Source organism: Pempheris klunzingeri, chromosome 18 (genome assembly GCF_042242105.1).
Source record: "Pempheris klunzingeri isolate RE-2024b chromosome 18, fPemKlu1.hap1, whole genome shotgun sequence".
NCBI lineage: Eukaryota > Metazoa > Chordata > Actinopteri > Acropomatiformes > Pempheridae > Pempheris > Pempheris klunzingeri.
Window position 1 is genome coordinate 13,165,253 of NC_092029.1, and position 20,078 is coordinate 13,185,330.

Sequence of the window (20,078 nt, forward strand, 5' to 3'; positions counted from 1 at the left end):
AATATTACACTCCATACTTAAAAAAAAAAAAAAGTCAACCAAAACCTATATAAAGTTCTGGCTATCAAAGCTATCAAAATGTGCGACCCTTTCTAAACACCATGGGGGCACCATTTTTATCCGTTCTTATTGAAATAAAGACTGTGACAAAAACCTTTACAGCGACAATACAGCTCAAAATTCCTATTCAGGTCACAGAATATGGTGTGACACCGGTTTAACCCTGCAGATGTGTAAAGCTAATCTAGGTCTTTACAAACCTTTTATGGCAACTGCTGTTTACAAATGTTTCAAACTGTTTTAATTTTTTTTAATTGGTGGTATGTGTCATATATCGAATTTGATGTGAGTAAAAACCTGTGACAGTCACTTGTGTGGACTTTGCAGGATGTGAATTAGCTCTGACTGAATCTGTGCAGAAATGGGGTAGAAAAAAAAAAGCACACGCACACACACCATTGCTTTGGCTATTTGAAATTAAAAACAGTTGAACTGCAGCTACTGTGCTGACAGTTGGACCATGGGGGGAAGAGCAGACCGTCTAATCCTTGACTTGGATGTCACGGTTCATGTAATATCAGGACCCTGGTGAATTCACTGCGGCACAGAGCACAACACTGAAACCCACCCTCTCTCTGGTGCACTCACACACACACACACACACACACACACACACACGCACACACACACACACACACTGAGAGCAGTGAAGAGAGGAAGACGGGGTGGTGGTCTTGTAACATCCTATACAGTCCTGATGCTGACAGCGGCGGTCTCATCAGAGATCAGCTGGGAGTGGACACCTGTGAGAGAGTGGACTGATCGCTGTCCAAGGTTCTGAAACACCACACGCCTCTTGTCTTCCTCCCTGTCTATCTATCTCTCCCTATCTCTCTCTCTCTCTCTCTCAAACACATGCACACAGAAAGAGGAACGATGTCGATGAATAAATCCACTGAACTCCCTCCAATCCCACAGTGACTCCTGTTTCCTCTGACCGGCTGGGGAGGTGGAGGATGATGTCCCCCGAAGGAGCTTCGTAGCACCAGAGAACTACTGGAGGGGCAATTACCCAGAAGGTTTGATAGATGAGACCCCTCCCCCCTCACACACACACACATACACACACACACACACACACACACCTCCAACACCCTCCTCAGTAATCAATGCCAGTCAGTTGTAGCCTACTGACCTCTTCTTGCTTTATGAGTAAAATTACTCATGGAAACATCAAGTGAATGAACAGTAATGAGAAATCACTGTGATGTCACTGTAACAGAGAACCACACACTGCTTTTTCTCTTGGTGGCTACTGTAAATAGTTACTATTCTGATCATTCATATTCAAGCTGAGAGAAGACTGGATGTAATAGCTGTGATGGGTGTCTTATTTCTCATACAGTTTGTTTCTGTTCTACTTTAAAAGAAGTGAGGAGGCACAATGAGGGAGTATGCCAAATGCTTATATAACAAGCGCAAAATGATGAAATCAACTCTCATAAAGGGTTGGATTTTTGTGTAGCATAATTTTAAATCGCATAGTCTAGTTTTCTTTATTTGGATGTTTTAAAAAAAAAGGCGCATTGGAACATCGGAGCGCAGCGCGACCACTGATCCAAGAAGGGCTTTCCCAACTTTTTACGCACACAGGACCGCTTATTATCTTCAATCACGTCGTCTAACACGGATCAGATCAGATCACACCACACCACACCACACGGGCTGAACGCACAGAAACGGTGCAGTTAAAGACGTCCTACCTCTGAATGTGACTTTGGCGATCCGGTCACCTTTTCCCCGAAGGTGAGCGACCGTCTTCAGGTGAACCATTAGAGCCATCATTAGTCCACACTGGCCGGGGGGAGTAATTTTACTCCACACAGATAAAAACTTGGTCCGGTTTGGTGCAATCTGTGCTTAAAGGTCTTTAGGTGAGCCTCTCCTTGCGTCTGGACACAGAAATCGTCTTCCATACGGGCTGCATGTAGAATACTTTGTTGTCTTATTTTATTCAACACAAGCAGAAATAGTGAACTAATTATAAGCTCCAGTTGATAATTTCTCTCGCTGCGTGCGCGGTGGCTGCTGGGTCTGACGCGCATCTCCGGGCTGGCACTTGGTTTTACTCTCCCCGTCGTGCAGGAAGGGCGGGGGTGGGCTTCATATGGTGGATGCTGTAATTGTAGAGGATCAGTGTAGCCCTGCGATTTGAGAGAAATTTACTCCCTATGCTTTTCGGTTGGGGAAAAAAAACTGTATGACCTCATATTTGTAATCCTTATCTTCACTGCAGAGTGCCTGGTCAATAATTTAACATTCTGACATACATTCAGCTGTTTTACAGTAGACTCATAAAGGATGGACTGCTCCATAAAGTCACCCTGTGTAATATTCATATGGGTTTACATTTTCTATGGACAGAAGTTAAATGCAAATACTTCTCTTTTAATACTTCTTCCAAGACTTAGAACTTATTGTAGGATTAGATTTTGATCTTAAGGTCAGATGTTGAGTAAAATGCAGTCGCTAGGCAACCCATTTTCCAGTTGCCCTTGCCTTTTTCTGGATAAGGAAGGCTAAGGTCAGGGGTCAGACGAGATGAGATGAGAAGGTGGTCTTTCTTTCTGTTCTGGTAAAGAACCACAGAAGCCATATTTTACCTGCTGGCTGAGGCGCTGTAATCCATGTATCTGTTACAAGGAAAGACCAGCAGGAAGCAGCTGTGCCAAGAGTTTTTAAAACAGATCCAGGAATCAATCAGGGTCCTGGGGGGCTCCCCTGGGAGGAAAAATGAAAAATAAGCAAGATTTCAGGAGAACTTTTGATTCAATGTATGCCATGACTGTGCCTTTTGAAACAAGTAAAAAAAACAAAAGATGCTGCAAGTTTCTTCACTGTTTCCATGAGTATCACAGTCACACTGATGGCAGCAGGAAGGCCTCTGATAGCACTGTGATGTTCCTGGTCGTCAACATCACACTCAGGCCATCAGCACCGCTTATTGGACCTGCCAAGATATGGAACTGACTGTCAGATAGGACTCAAATCATCTGCTCAGAATGGCCTCAGACAAAAATACATATAATGTGTGACAGTGTAGTGTAGCCTGACACTTTGACAGTAGTTGAGCCTAAACGGGTTCAAATTCAAATACAAAACTGTCCAACAGCACCACACACTACATCCTCCAACATGATCGCACAGTTGAATCTACACCTCTCTACAACAGCTTCAACAAATACTGATCATTATAACCGTTGAAGTGAATTTATTGCAGGATTGTTGCATTAGACTACAAAGTGGCAACTGAATGTATATCTACAGAGCGTCTAGCAGCAATTTTCCCTCAAAGCTTGGTGTTTCTGTTCACTGAACCACCCTTGTTTTTAGCTACTATCACACAAGGAAGACAATGTTGAAATGAAAGAGCTCGTTCATCTCTGTACATGGAAAAACCCAAAGGAGCAGAGCCAGCAGACGTAAAAGACTGTATGTATGTTTGAAGTTGACCACTCCTTTGCCTAACTGCCTAATGTAGCCCCTTGTTATTTTTGCCATTTGCCATTTGCCATTAGCATGGCAAATGGCAAAATGACAAAAGAAATCAAGTAAAACTGCGGATAGAACTAGAACACAAAACTCATTTTGCTTTACTACGTTTCATATAAACTCAACTGGATGTGCAGTCTGACTTGATACAGGATATCAGCAGAGATGACCTGTTTCATCACAAACATCTTGTCACGTCACTCTGGGAATTATAGCGGGACCAAATAACCTGAGGCATTTGTATAACAAGATAGGACACCTTCTACTTACTATACTGAGCTGGCTGAAGCCTCTCTCTCCTCTACTGTGTGTGTGCGTGCGTGTGTGTGTGTGCATGCGTGCATGTGTGTGTGCATGCGTGTGAATGAGTGACAGTGTCTACACATTGCGCTGGCTTTCAGGCACTGACTGAAAGAGACAACTATCTGCTTAGATAAGATGTTTTTTAGTTCAAAAATGTATTATGCTTTGTGATGACGCATGCACTACAAACTGCTGCAGTAGCGTGTGTATGTGTGTGTGAGCGAGAGAGAGAGAGAGAGAGAGAGAGAGAGAGGCTGCTAGAGTCTCAATCAGGACCAGTAATGAATTTATGTATTTATGCTTCTACGGGCAGAGATTGTATAAAGTTTATGGCTTGTGTGATGAAAACCTGGCCAATATTTTGAATCCCTAATTTCCCTCTAACCTCCTCAGACTCAGGCGTTGCATTCATTCATAAGTGACGATTGAAACCTGGTCCTGGCCAACAGAGGGAGATGTTGGTCTGCAGTAAAACCACATACAGACAAGTGAATAAAGCCATCTTTTGCCACTTGATGTTGCTTAAAGAGCCCATTCAGACAGACAGACAGATAGATAGATAGATAGATAGATAGATAGATAGATAGATAGATAGATTGATAGATAGATAGATAGATTCATTTCATTCAGATGAAGTTAAAGAGTGAATTCTTGTAGTATGGTTGAGAATATTATAGATAAATTAACCTCTGAGTTATGAAGTCAATGGTCGGATGTTTGCTCTCTCTCGCATGCAAAAAGTGCTGCAACAATGTCCACAGCAGCAGGAAATATGAGATAATAACTGTGGGAAAAGTAATTAGAATATTAGAATTAGAAATAAGTTTCAGTTTCAACAATATTGAATTTAGAAACCCTGTACCATCACAAATGTTTATCATTAACAGAGGCCTCATTCATTATCTGATTCTGCACAAAATTGTTTTGAGCCTCACTGGAGCACAAAATCATCCAAAAACAAATAGGCGAGATGACTACATTAGGCATGCACTATTACTGTTAGAATTGTAGGCAAAACTTCACTTCTGCTCCTGTAACAGGAAAACACCAGTTCTTTTCAAAAATCCTGCCTTCAAGCAAAACGGGTTCCACTTCTTTTAAAAACGCAGCTTGTTGCTCCATCTAGTGGTGAAACTAATTGTTTGGAACATGGATGTAACTGTTCACCGTTGGCCCACAGTCCTGCTCTCTCACACCTGGAGAAGTGGTGGTGTCATGGAAATGTTTAATCAGGTCTGCAGGAGTCAGACAGGTGGAAGCCAAATGCTTATGAAAAAAGGTTTTTTTGATAAGCAGCTACCACAAGAATAACATTCCTGTGGTTTTCTAAAGAACAACTCAGAAAATGGTAGAAAAATCATCCACTCTTAAACAGTAAACACACTCAGGAGGAGTAGGTGTGGTTTTTGAACACGGACAGCATGTTCAAAACCACAGATCTGAATCATTCTGGCACTAATCGATTGTTTACACCCTGCAGTCTGTTTTTTCTCCCTCCACCTGCTACCAGACCCACAGTTTTTGGATTCAATCAGTGCCTTTCCCTGAAGAGGGAGACATTTTGTCAGTTTTATTTCATTATTTTATCGAAAAATCAAAGACACCCTGCAGGCACGATTAAAGGTCTGAAGAAGTATACACTTGAGCTACATTGGTAAAGAATAAAAGATGTTGTTTGAACACATCAACATTGATCTAGAAGTTGTCAGATATACATAAGACAGCAATCTCTTTCACGGTTTAAATGCTTACTTACTGATCACTACTTTCAGATTTATGGATTATTGATTTTTGAAAGTGTTTTGCCGAGTTAAAGAAGCAGCAAGTTGACGGTGAAGAGCAGCAGTCCCTTCATAAAGAGGGGTGGGGTGGGGAGGGCTGGTGCGTCCCAGCCCTCTGCGTCCAGCTGGTGCGTCGCTCCGCAGCAGTAGCGCTCCACACTCACTATGGCTTTGGCCGCAAGCAGGACGCTCTTGGCGCTATTCGTCACGTTTTGCGCACCAGGATGCGGGTGGACAGGTAAAATATTTGTTTTCTTCCACCTGAGCAGGTGCACGATTTGCACTAATGTGTCGATCCAGTTTGGTAATTGCTGGCACACTGTTGCTTTTGTCCAGTTTGATTGAGACAGTTGTTGCATCGTCTTGTGCTGCGATCTGTGCGTTTATGCAGCATTCAAATCTGATATTTCTTTACTCATATCTTGATAATGTGGTTTTGGAAAGGAAAGGAAAGAAAACACTGTGCATGCCAGTGTGCGCGCGTCCGCATCCATGCCTGTGCGCCCGAGGCTTAAACATCCTTAAAAAGTCTCAGTTGCTGCAGATGTCATTTTTCATGAAAACGAAATGATTAATTGCAGCTACTTAAACTGGATTGGAACATTTAATGTAGAGTGCATAGTTTGATTTATCATATGCAGCTGGGAAAAAGTTAGTTTAAGTGAGCAATTACAGCAAATACGGACGTTGACAGTCCGACGTTACTTTATGGGGGGAAAATATGATGCTGACCACTTAGCAGCAGTCATGGAACAAGTCCTTACCTCATGCCCTGGGCACATCCTGCAGGGAATGCATCAACAATTAGAAGATGATGGCAAATATCAGGCTGCATCACCAGACACAAAAGAAGAAAGAGTTGTGCTTTTTTCTCAGAGTTTTCATGCCAAACTGGTGACTAATCTGGCTTCATGGGAGAACAGAAGTGTTTGGGGCTTTTCAGCATGCTTTGAATGTCTTATCAATCATCACATATTAGACAGGGATGGGTGGAAAAACCCCCGATAGTAAAAGTACTGAATGTGAATCAAAATTTACCCACAAGAAGTTTTTTGAAGTTCTTTTCAAATGTATTTATTTTGTGAATCCATGTCAGCAAGGTGATGTCAAATGGATGTTGCATTTTTGACAGACACAGAGATTGTGCAAACCCCTTTGCTTTCTCCCCTTTAAGTTTCTCAAGTACTGTTTGTAAAATCAATTTCCAGGGAAAGAAGCCAACATTCCCCAGACAGTCAAAATATCCAAAATATCAGATGCCATAAAGCCTGAGGAGCTCTGGAGGACAGTGAGCTATCCCTCTCGGCTGAGTTTAAGGGCCACGTTAGAGCCAGCCTTTCTTTTCTCCAGTCTACTCAGTCCACTTATATTGTCAGTTGATCTCTAAGTTTCTATATTTCTCCGTCTCAACTGGAAGCACTTATTGCATGAGATCATTGCTTTCTCTGAATATAGGAACCTGCTATTTGTTGTGGCCTTTTCCTCTGAGTTGTCTTTTTTTCATTTCACTTAGGAGGTATTTTCAGAGTAGCTGTGCACTTTTTCCACAACATCCGGCTTTATATTCATTCACTTATATACATTCACACCTGGGAGCTACTTAACACAACCACAGTTCACTGCTGCGGGCCACTGAGCAGCTCCACTGGAGCAGACGGGAGTTAAATGCCTTCGTCTTGGGCATTCTGACAGTAGTTGTTGAGGGAGAGGAGAGTGTTACTCATTAACTTTCTCCACTCACATGTCACCAGCTTGTCAGTTTGAAATTCTTCAGAACAGTGGACGAAATTGGGCTCATGGGAATATGTGGACACCTAGGCGGGAGCAATGCAAATAAAGAGAACAGAAACATTCTGTATTTGGACAATAAATAATGTCAAGTTCTTCCATGCAGCCACAGTTCATCAACTCCTGGAAAGTGTGGAGTGCAGAGAGTAATTGGGACAGAGGGTGAGGGGAAAGAGGGAATCATGTCCTTGCAAGCCAGTGGAATTTAATTTCTTTGTTCCACTTAAAATCCTGGATTCTTCGGGAACGTCCCACAACAGATTACACAGAAAACTTTCAGAATCTGGAATTACCAAACTTGAACTTTTCTGTAATGTTCAAATATGACAGTTAGAGCTCATATTTCTGACATGTTCCACAGCGCTAGGTATGTTTGATCACATGACATAGTTTGACCCCCACCCACCTGCAACTTGGCTGCCTGTCAGACCTGCCAGCGATGGTATGTCTCATGTCATGATGTCATCTCTCCAGTTGTTTAAACAAGTACCACCTGGGTCTTGAACGCACCTGTCACAGCACTGTAGATGCCAGCATACTAAGTGGGTTGCAGGAAGATTTTAACATAAACTAACACTGTAAGATGTCAGTCTTCATCAGTGAGGGGATATTTGAATCATTTGGAAAGTGAGTTGGTTCAAGAAGAGAGCTTGTGACCCCCAACACTGAAATACAAAATATGCTATTATACTATAAGTGTACTGGCTAGCTTCTGTATGCAGATGTCATGGGACATAAATGTCACATATGTATGCATGTAACCCTCCCAAGCTAAACAATTACTCACCCCCAATTGTCGCTTTGAATAAAAATTCATTTTCACTCACTTTGCCCTGTTAAATGAGGCTTAACCATCAATAAAATGACAGCATCCAGTCAGACAGTCTGGTGATTGATGTGCCAATGCGACTGAAGTCAGAGGTCAGCAACCATCTCTGGTGTGTTGGCTTTATGACAAAGTTGATAGCTGGACTTAAGTGAAGGTCAGAGTTGAGAGGAGTGCAACCAAGACTGACAGAAGTGCTACCTAGAATTTTGTGGCCACAGGCAAGATTTGACATCAGCCCTACACCTAGAAAAATCTTTGTTCATACAGGCAGCTCAAATCTTTTTTAAAAGTCTATCAAAGTTTCAGAAGTTCAAATCTGAACAGCAAGAAGGACCCAGAATGTGATCTCTTAAAGGAATAGTTTTTGGTCTGTCTAAAGTAAAAAAAAAAAAAAAAAAAGGATCAAATATGATACGTTGATTAGTGAGCCTGTTTCACACTGTTTCTCATTCTTTCTCATTTGAAGGTACAGTATGTAGGATTTATTGGCAAAAAAGAAATATTCATAATTATGTTTTCAGTAGCTAAGAATCGTTGTGTTTTCATTAGCCTAGAATGAGCCCGGTATATCAGTGTAGGGAGTGAGTCTGCGGTGTTGCATCTCAAGTTTTAGCTGAAGTGGAATTTGGTGGCACGAATGCACCAGTTAGAAGACAAAGACAAAGAAGAAAGAAGAGGAACTGTGAGAATTCAAATTTTGACAAATGGAGGATCATACTTATTATTTAGCACAAGAAAAAGCAAGGGAGCGTGAGTCCTCTTTGGCTAAAGTTACCTCTTCTATATGTTTGGAGAGGGAGAGGTGTGCTGAGGGGTAGTCAGTCATTGCAATCTGCAACCTCACTGTTAGAGTCTTACACACTGTACCTTTAACTATTGGCATGAAAGCAAAAAGCACATTTCTCAAAATGTCAAACTATTCCTTTAAATGGTAAGTTTTAAATGCTGCAAGCACCACAAATTCATTTTGGATGGCATCAGAGACATATATTTTAAAAAACCTGAATAGTAAGTTGGGTGAACCTGCCCTTTAATCATTTTAATGTGATCTAAATCTGACTAATCAGACTCAAGTTTAAGTTTTATTTGCTTCATCTAACAGCCACTCACAATATAAGGCAAGACAGATAGGATAAGCAGAAATTCACATTATCCCATTATTTCAGTTTTTTACTTAGCCTTTATTTGGGGCAATAATTTAAAGAATGTTTGAAACACAGGAAAGTGGAAACTACTGCGTCACCTGTTATTGGACAGAAAAGACCTTCGTCGTTGCCATGACACCAGATTATTTTATTATCCAAGCACCTATTGATGTATATGACTTCAATCTGATTTCCAAGAACATACAGAGTAGACTGTCTTAGCCACACCTTTCCTCTAATGTGCCTCCTAATGAGCCTCCTCTGTCACACACATACACACACACACATTCCTGGTAATTGATGGGAGCTTGTGGAAGAGGACAGCTATTAGGGGTTAATGGTAAACTCAATAGGGGTGTGCAGGAGGTCAGCGTCTGCGATTTTGAGGCGAGGTGAGAAGGTCCTCTTGTAAAAGTGGAGCACACTGCAGGTGCATGAGCACAAGTATTTTCTAGAGCGGTTTTACAGGAGTCCTTTGACCTCAGGGCTTACCTGCATATGCTTCTTATACTAAACTAAACTTGCACATACACGTGCCCCTGTGAATCTATATCCATCTCACACACACTCTCTCTTTCACACACACACAAGCATTTTTATTTTTTTAAAAAAGAGAAAAAAAGACAGTGACATAATGACCCTCAGGCCCTGCCCTCATTCTTAACATACTTAATACTTTCCACTGTCTAACTCAATCACACTGTCTGCCTCTCTTTCCATTTAACATTCACAAACACAGCGTTGAAAATGCCATATTGTTGCTCTGGTTTCCCATGGCAACGTCCTGAAACCAAGCTTCCCTCTGTAGTATGATGTTACAGCCACTCAGTTGCTTAACCGCTTCCCAAACTATTTATTCTTGGATGGCAAAATATGCATCTGCTGTGCTTGAAGGAGTCTTGATTTAATCAGAAATATCTGGTTTGCCCTTGGATCATAAATTTCCTGAGAGGCCAAATCACAGGATGATGTCTGGACAGAGGAGCAGATCCCTTCCTACCTAATACACGGCCTTATTGGAAACAGGGTGGAAGTGACTGAAGTGTCTCCAGACTTGTGTCAGTGGAGTCTGCCATGAACAGCTGATAACTAACACCGCTGTAACCCTGCATTAATGAGGAAATAATGAGACAATGTGTTTTGGGTTTTTTTTTGTTTTGGGAAAACACTCTCACGCTCTTTCATGCACTCAGGCACAATGTGATGTGAGTCAGTATCTCCAGCGGAATGGAGTTATCTAGAGTCCGCAGGAACAGCAATGAGACCGTCTGTCAGCACATACTCAAACTCTAAGTTAAGCATAAACAACATTGTAGGCCTCCGAAGGGCTGTGACCACCTGTAAACTGTAGCACAGGAGGCCTGAGAGGCAATTATTTCTAAATGTGAAAAGTGAGAGTTCAGATCCAGCTGGGTGCACACCTGCAAGACAGCAAGGATTCAAAGTAACGAAGCGATTTTGTGACGATGCTAAACTGAAACTGTGGCTGTTAACCTTTGGGGAGCATAGGCAGTCATGAGGACCAGCTGTTTATGACATGGACAGACAGTTCTGACAATTATATGTGACAGCGATAAATGATCAACAGGCTAGTAAACCTTGCACTACTTTTGTCCTACATGTCCTCTCCATTTTGCAAATGCTTTAACACTTACTATTTGGATCTAGAGGTTTAAAGCTGCTATAATCAAATTTTTAATTCTTTGCAGCATTTTAGCATCTTTCAGTTCATTGTTTTGGTTTTACAGCCCCAAACTTTACTGTTTTGGCTTTTTTCCCAGCTGCAGCAGGCAGCTGTTTTTACCAAAAAATGATAAATCCGCTGTGCACTAAATGTCCAGCACAGAAAAGCACACAGGCACGCAAGTTCGCCACTAGCTAGTAAACAAGAGCCAGATATTTCCCTCGAGCTGGTGGAGACCAAAAACAAGGCTAAAATGAGACTGAATTTTGGACGTATTTTCATCGGGTAGACAGAATTGCTGGATTTGTTGGATGTGTTAATAGACGACTTTTTGCCAACATGTTTACTATAAATGAAGCACAGCATTAGTTTAAGCAGATCATTAAAACTGGGCTTGTGCTGGCTATATGTGCAGACATTGATTATGGGTTTTTATGAATAGTTTATTGGGTCAGGGTTACAAACACTTTCTCTTCCCCATGCATCATTCTTTTAACAAATGTCCCCATACTTATGTCGAGTCAGTTGAGGTTTCAGCATCCATGCAAATTCTCAGGCATGAGGCCAATATGTTGCACAGTAAGAATTTAGTCAGCTATTTTGCATATCTCAAGCTGTTGTTTATTATTTCCCATGTATGCAGTCTTCTCTGGGGGCATTTTTGGCAACTTTTTGTTCATGCAGGCTTAATTCACAACTTTATATTGTATGTTAAGAGATGCTCAATGCTTCACTTTATCATCTAAGTGAAATATTGGCCAGTTGAGTAATTGCACTGCCACCCCTACCTTCCATTAATCTAGCATGCAAACCACAAAAAGAGCAAAGAGGCAGTTATCCAAAACAGACGGGTGGTTACTATTTTCCTTGTTTTGTTTTGAGTAAATCTAGCCAAGACTAGACTCAAGATTGCTTATTGTCCTGAACTTTTAGCATCCAAGCAAATCCTCATTTATTTATTTAACCATCAAACTAGTTTGTATTTTTCAGTACAGCCTTACACGTAAGCTTATGCTTCATCAGAATCAGAATTACTTTGTATGCCAAGTACAATAAATACAGAGTAAATTGTGCTGATGGCACTGAAGAAGAACTGTATTAATATCTTTAAGTCTTTGAACAGCAGGCCTACATACTGCCACAATGTGTAGGGGCAACAGGACTTTATGTTCAGGGACAAAGAAGACTGTTAAAAGTGTAAAAACTTCATACAGACATAATTTATCCTGAGGTCATTTGTTTTGCAGCGGAGAAGCCCCTGCGGCCACAGAATGGGAAACAGACCTCTGTGGACAAAGGCCTGAGGGAGAGCTGGGAGCCTTCTATCCATCTTGACGGAAGACCTGTGGACCGCTTCGTCATCAGCTCCAGCAAACCTACGAGGTCTCACCGCTTCGCTAAAGCGGGAAAGGACAGTCGCTCTCATCTACTGGAGGATGTAGGTAAGGCAGAGAGATAGTTAAACAGAGAGAGCGAGAGCAAGACGAAGATGTGAGATGTTGAGATCGGATGGTTGCCAGTGTCTAGTGGTGTTTGAGGTTCAGTGATGTGAACCAATGAAATGGGAGCTAATGAGCTTGTTTCTGAGGAACCTGAGGAGTGCTGGTAGCATTGCTAGACAAAACAGTAATTCAGAGGAAAATAAATGGACACAGAAGCAGAAAGGGGCTTTGGCTTTAAACTATGGAGTGAGCTTTAAGATCTCATAGTTCTGCACTTTCTCAAGACAAGTGCCAAGAAGGAGGAGGGGATGAGCAAAGCTGTGAATAGAGCAGAGACGCCAGGAGGAGAGGTGTATGCACACATGTGTGAGTACATACTGTACATCTCACCTCCTGATTGTTCCCTCATCAGTGGATTAGTTCATAATTAGGTTTGCCGTTGTACAGGTTTACCAGAGAGAAAGCAAGAGCACTGACGGAGGTGACCGGCCATCGTGATACCATCTCAGCAGACAGTGGTTATTTTAGGCCTCAGGCGAGGGCTTTATTTTTAGGTCTTAACAGCTTCTCTGGTAATTCCTAATCCCGCCTTGTAAAACACAAGACAGGTCTTTATGTTTCTATACACATACAGTTTGCAGTGTTGACACAGTCTAGTCTGCTTTTGTCATTATTTCATTTTCTTCTGTCCTTGGCTTCTCAAAGCCATACTTCATCAGCGGCTCAAAGTCTGCAGCCAACCCTTCTTTTCCACATTCAAACCCAGCCCAGCTCCTATAACCCAATCCCTTGTGTTGTGGTCACTTGTTGTGTGTGTGTGTGTGTGTGTGTTTGGTGGTGATTGTGGTTGAGAATAGGGTGGCGCCAAGTGTTGATGTCATACATTGTCTTGCATGATGAGTCAGTGTGTTCAAACATGCATCCATAGATGCTTTTGTGTTTCCGTTAATGTGTGCACGTGTGTGTTTGTGTGTGTGTGTGTGTGCGCGCACCCAGTGTGAATTGTGGCGGCGGCCTTGTGGTCTCTCCAGCTCCGATGCAGTTTGCCATAAATCCCTGGCAAACTGAGCTGAGTCTCAGCGTTGCCTTTCCAGAAATTCCTTGCAGATCATGTGTTGTTCCCTCAGCGGCATGAGAGCAGCATCAGTTGTCATAAATAACACCATGCTGTTTGCCTCCACATCATTAATGTGTCTGGCCAGCTGCTGTCAAAAAACAAAGATGGAGCGATGACTTTAGGAGCAACAGGGTAATGGGAGATTGAGAAAAGACTTTTCTACTTGAACATGTCTGGTAGAATGATTTGGTAGTATAGAATAAGTAGAATAAGATTCTACTGGCAATATAATTTAACCAGATATCCTGTGTGTGTGTGTTTTCTTTTATTTCTTTAGACCCTGAATGGGTTAACCTGGATGGCTTTGCTGTATTGGGCGGTGCACCTGTCAGCAACTCATCAGCAGGTAAACCTGATCTCAAGGCACCTTTACCAACAACACACGGGAGCGGTGTGTCTCACTTAAAGGCCATACATGTAAAACTATCTGTTTCAATCCATCAAAAGTGGTTCGCTGAAATTATCCGCTGTCATCGTGGGTATAAAAAGATCCGCCGAATCTAATGTGATGATTCATAATCGTATGTCTCAGGGCGACAGTCTCCTTTTCCGTCAATCCCTCACTTGTTCTGTCCGGATGGGATCAGTGGGGAAAAACAATTACTGGTATCTGACTCATCGATTCCATCGATTTAGCTAGACATGTTTTCCTTGCAAATTTAACATCCATTTTAGAGGTTTGTTGCTCTTAATAGTGTAGACCACGTCAATTATCACATATTTGCCTGTTGCTGCTTTCAACAGACTGTAAAATGAAAGGAAATTAGCAGCAGACAGAACTGATTGTAACCTGACTGCCAGATTAGCCATACAGGGAACTCAAGTGTGGATAATTGATTAGTTAAATGATAGAACATTAACTGCCAACAACTGCAATCAACTAATAATTAACAGCCATTTCTTTTTCCTGTTTTATACGCTTATCATTGTAAATTCAGTACCTTTGGATTTTGACCTGTTGTTTGGACTATAAGAAATGTGCCATTTTAGCTATAGGAATATTTTTCATGGTGCTGTGATATTTTTAGACTAAATGATTTATTTCTTAATAGAAAAAAAATAATAGGTAAATAAATCAATAAGGAAAATAAGAAATTATTTTAAGCTAAACATTATTTTGGCTTCTTGGCGAGAATTAGATGGTCTTCTCACATGTTGAAGTCAATCAGACCAAAAGAAGGCTACCTAACATTCGGTTGTAAATTGCTTATCTGTTTATTTCTGTGCAGCATCATGGGGCATTTGGATATTCAGGCACATAAACACTCACTTCATCATCACACGGCTATCAGAAATAAACATACGGACCCTCGTGTTCGTACTGTTCCACAGAGAGACTTTAGTCTCTCCAAACCACTTGACCTGGCATGTCTTTGTGCTGTGGCAGTGAAAATGGAGAAAACACATTCAAATTCCTTACTGAAAGGATCAGGACCAGCGAGCTGAGCCCAGGACCTTTTTGCCGTGCAGAGAAAAAGCTAACCACTAAACCAACATGCAGCTCTGGAGTTTCAGTTGTATTTGTTCGAGGTAGAGCTGCTCTGGAGACGCGGCTTATCTTATTTGTTGAGTTTAACCTCAGCGAATGGAGCCAGAACACCGCTGTGTTTCTGGCAACGTAAAGCCTGTGAAAAGGAAGGGGCATGAAAAGATGCTGCATGCTGTGAAACCAAGCTAGCACACTTGCTACCAACTTTAAAAATGCCATCTATCAACCTGTTGTTGAACATATACTGAGTCTGAATACTAACAGCTGTTACTTAGTGCAGGTAATAGTTGTTGTTCAGCAATACATTACTCATGCGCCGCACAGCCTTATCTGCTTCCCTCCATCCAGACAACCATGTCCACTTTGAAGACAGGAAGTTTAGGAACTGTAGACCATTTTGGCACAGCCTGAAATGCACCATCTTTAGTTATAGAGTATATTTGGCTTAGCTAATTTGTCCAGTTAACAAATTTAAGTACAAGCTGATTATTTTGGGTTGTTTCTTTGCCAGTTGGGTTTATCAGTTGTCTACCTTTGTCTCTGCCAGTTGAGGCTAAATTGATTATTCCTGTTTATTATTATTCCAGGAAGGTTAGTTTGAGGATTGTTTGTATAAATGGCTTGTATAAATTCAAATGTGGCTAAACCAACCAATGTACTCTACCAGTTTATGTTTGCAATGTTTAGATTTGCTTTTGAGGGTGGTGAAATGTCAAAGACGGTGGATAAAAGCCTTGCTAGTTTTATGAGGCAGGAGTAAGCACACACTAGAGTGACATTCTTCAGCATCTGCCTGAGCACACTGAGGTGGGTCCGCTGTAGCAGTGGTATGTCTGTCTGTCTGCAGGCCAACCTCAGAGCACCTCGAACCGTCGTGCTTCCAGGAAAAGACAGAGAGGATCTGGCAGTGAGAGCACTGTGGAGTCAATGGTTTAGTGGTCCGTGGCGTGGTGACCTGGGCCAAACTATGTACTGTGACAGTTTTCCAGAGAGAGAAAAAAAGAAAATAAGGAAGAAAATAAGGAGAAGTTGCCTGATTAAAACCAAATGTTTGTTTTTTTAAGCAGTTAGTACAAGGAGAGACGATCAAACAGGTATAATGGGAATGAGACAGAGGACCGAAATTATTATTATTCCTAAAAGTGTAGCAGCCAAAATCACTATGTTTTTGTTGGGTGTGAATTCATTGCAGACTTTCAAATCAATCTGTGTTACATTTTCCACACAGTGGTCACATAGTGTAACTCTGACAGGCAAACAAGGAAACAATGTCAGCTTCAAATTTCTTTGACTATATTATAAAATAAGTGGAAAATCGAAGAGTCACATTTGAATGATATAACGCTACACTTCAGAAGCTAGGATGCATGATCAACTTTAGTTGTATATCATATTTCATATGAACAAACAAGCAAACAACAAAAGCAACGACTGATAGTGAACATGTGATTTGTAGTAAATGAGATAAAACAAGCAACCTCGATGCTTTCATGTGTTATTTTGATGGTGAATTTGACTAATGAAAGCAAAATACAATTTCTACTAATTACACCTTTAACATACAAACAGTTACAGATGGTTTGCTGTCACGTTTGCAGACAGACAAGAGGAACATGCTGAACAGATTACCCAAGAAACATCAGAGAGAGAGTTACCAGCCAACTCTCTAGACCCAGTGGGGAGAAATCCACTCAGCTGTGCTGGCAGGACAGAGACAGAGAGACTTAAAGATGAGAATGGAGAACTCCAAGTCTCCAAGTCTAGCTTTTCTAGCATGCATTTATACTCCCCTTCATATCCTCTTTGCCTCATCTTTGTTTTCCGCCACACATACAGTGTCATGGCTGAGGTCCACCAGGAAGAAAACTCTTCTTAAGCCATACCTAATAAAAATCTTTTGGGAGTGTTGACCTCTAATGGAAGGCTTTTCTCAGTTGGTTTACTCTACCTGTTTGTTGAAAGGGGAAATCCTACATCACAGTGTTTTTTTTGTCCTTATAACCACTTTGAATTTCATCAAATCTACTTTTTTTACATCAGCTGACTTGTCAGTACTCACCCAGCTGTGCATGTAGCTATCCTGATGGGAAACAGTGCAGATCCTTTTTCATCTGACAGTGATTATGAGAAATGGATAGAGGGAGGAGAGGAGAGAAAGAAGACAAAAGAGTGGGAGGGACAGAGTTTTTAGTTATATTGCCAATGCTATCGCTCAGCACTGCAGGCAGATGAGAGGAATTTTCTGGCTGTCTGAGTCAATGTCTGTGTAGATGTCCAAGATGGAGTCACCACTAGGGTGGGATTACAGCAGGAAGCAGGACACCAGAAGTTGGAGGCAGGTCCCCTTTGTGTAAGCTGGCCATGTTTACTGTCAATGTTGGATTACGGTGACATGTAATTATGTGTTTATCACTGAGCGGATGTGTCTTGTATGGAACAATTATGTTCATTGATTTTCCATGGCAGTTAGTTTTAACAAGACCCCAAAGACAAATCCAGCACAGAGCACAGATTATGAATGAGCTACGGGGTCGTGAAGGTAAGATGATCATCATCACACTCAGACTTTCCCCTTCTGTTGTCATCCACCAACAGGTCCAGCCAGGTCTCCACAAACTGCTGTCAGGAATCAGCCCTCACTACAGCGGGCCACCAGGGTGAACAGAACAGCAAGATTGGGCGTGTCTAATACCAGGGCACACAGGAGGGCCCCTCAATCCTCCTCAGGTCCCAGGCAACCTGAGAGAGCTTTGGCAGGAGCGCCCCCGCTGGAAAGGAGACGCCAACACCACACCAAGCCTCAGTCTGACCAGAGAAACCGAAACTCACACAAATTAAGTAAGAGGACCAACATTTTACACTCTTCATCACCAGATTAAAGGTGCAAAACCGAACTTCTCATAAATATGTTGATGAAAAGATTGGCAGCCTCCAAACTATATTTTGCAGATCTGATTTTGTGATTTTTTTCCTGTTAATTTTTTAGCTAAATGTATAAATTCTGTTTGCACTACCTTTAGTGTCCATAGTGTAAACCCTGGTCGTGCCTGGTATCCCTTTCTATTCATAGCATCTGAGTCCGTTCATGTGGTGTCACTGCAGGCACAGAAAGCCCTGGGCCAGAGCGCACCTGCCAACAGAGGAGTCTCAACTAAAACAACCACTCCAGGTACCTGCAGGGTTAAAGAAAATCACTGCATTCCTTTTCACATTTATCTGCCTGTCTTTGCATTGTGAATAGTAGCCGATTGATATTCATGTAAGTGTAAACTGTGTGAATTTTTCATGTTAGCCAAAATGAGAGAACCGACCTATAAGCAAATTGAGAGTTGATTTTGATGTCAGGCTCGGGCTAGACATTTTTGTCTCTACGTCTTTGTGTGTGTCTGTATGTGTTGTCCAGAACCACCGGAGTATGAGGCCCGGGACATCAGTGTCAGGGTCATGTCCCCGAAGTCAGTCCTCATCTCCTGGGTTGACCCTGCTGTTGAGATGGGGAAGGTCGACCCCGGTGTGTCCAGGTGGGATCTGTTATAGAGTTTGTGTCTGTTAATGACACATAAAGAGAAAGAAACTGAATTTGACATTGAGTAAAAGAGAACCGTAACCCTTTCCTCTAAAAATAAAACATCCCCATTTTCTCTTAACCCAGATCGTACACAGTTAGATACAGGGAGAAGGGTGAGTCGGCACGCTGGGAGTACAAGGACAGCGCCCAGAGGAGAATGATGATAGACACCCTGTCTGCTGATGGCATGTATGAGTTCTCTGTCAGAATCTCCCAGGGAGAAAATCATGGGAAGTGGAGCGTCTCCGTCTTTCAGAGGACTCCTGAGTCAGGTATGCACAGTGAGAATTGCTTAGTATAGTATAAAATTTGGAGGTCGGAGAAGTGATCAATAGGGATTTCTTTTTCAGAGGAGTATCTATAGAGAGCCAAAGCCCTGACTTTTTCTTAGAATATGAAGAGAGAATTTATTCGTGCAGAAAAGAATTCTGTCTTGCATAACCACGTCTGTTAGCCCTTTTCTTCCTATTTCCTCATACCACACTTCATCACATTCACTGCCTATTACTCCCATTTGATATTTGATTCAAGCTTTGGCTGCAGCTCTGTCATGATTGCAGCTTTTATACCGTGTCACAGCAGCTCCTGAGCTGCGGTTCATTGGAATTTCAGCATTTACTGCCTGGCTCATGGCTCAGATTTCCATCTGCAGCTCCATACATGATCTCAAGGGGAGGTTCCTGACATTGTATGGCAGCAGTGCTTTCCTCAGTTGAAGCCTCCTGGCACAAATGTCCTCACTGTTTTTACACGCTTTAAGCAGCAGTTTCTTCACCCTATTACCTCCGTGGTGCTGCTGGTTTTTGTCCTGCTGCTCCTCCTTTCACTGCTGTCTTTCCGTTCACATGTGTTCTCCTCACATGCTAGCACCATCTGGGCCACCAGAGAACTTTGAGGTAAAACCACTACGAGGGAAAGGAACTGCTGTCATAGCAACATGGGATCCACCTGAAGAACCCAATGGGAGGATAAGAGGTCAGGCCAGAAGGATTTAAGTCAAACTGAAAAGACATTAATCTTTACTCAGAAAACAGTATTGGTGTTTACTGTATGCACCTTTGAATTCAGCTTTGCTGTTTTGAAATTTTCTCCTGAATGGTCACACTATCTCTCTTCACAATGGTTTTCATGCTCTTCCTGCACACAGAGTACATCTTGTCTTATGCTCCTGCTATGAAGCCATTTGGAATGAAAAGTGTGACACATCGTGGCAGCACCACCTCAGCCACTGTAGATGGCCTCACACCGGGAGATCGGTACATCTTCAAGATTAGAGCTACCAACAGGAGGGGACAGGGACCCCAGAGCAAGGCCTTCAGTGTTGTCATGCCAGAATGTAAGCACCTTTAATTGTGTACAGTATGTGTGTGCATGTATGCT

At 42.1% G+C, this 20,078-nt stretch overlaps 2 protein-coding genes across 2 annotated transcripts in view; one reads left to right on the forward strand and one right to left on the reverse strand.

Annotated features, from left to right (window-relative positions):
* otofa (otoferlin a) overlaps window positions 1–1,845 on the reverse strand; it is a 71,707-nt gene extending 69,862 nt beyond the window's left edge. The window contains exon 1 of the mRNA XM_070848849.1: window positions 1,764–1,845. Coding sequence (XP_070704950.1) covers window positions 1,764–1,845 — 82 coding nt within the window. The remainder of the gene's footprint in view (window positions 1–1,763) is intronic.
* A 3,956-nt stretch (window positions 1,846–5,801) lies between these two features.
* Window positions 5,802–20,078, forward strand: part of fndc1 (fibronectin type III domain containing 1) — a 33,313-nt gene continuing 19,036 nt past the window's right edge. The window contains exons 1-9 of the mRNA XM_070849130.1: window positions 5,802–5,874; window positions 12,330–12,524; window positions 13,919–13,987; window positions 17,726–17,968; window positions 18,201–18,299; window positions 18,534–18,651; window positions 18,783–18,970; window positions 19,566–19,673; window positions 19,846–20,034. Coding sequence (XP_070705231.1) covers window positions 5,802–5,874; window positions 12,330–12,524; window positions 13,919–13,987; window positions 17,726–17,968; window positions 18,201–18,299; window positions 18,534–18,651; window positions 18,783–18,970; window positions 19,566–19,673; window positions 19,846–20,034 — 1,282 coding nt within the window. The remainder of the gene's footprint in view (window positions 5,875–12,329; window positions 12,525–13,918; window positions 13,988–17,725; window positions 17,969–18,200; window positions 18,300–18,533; window positions 18,652–18,782; window positions 18,971–19,565; window positions 19,674–19,845; window positions 20,035–20,078) is intronic.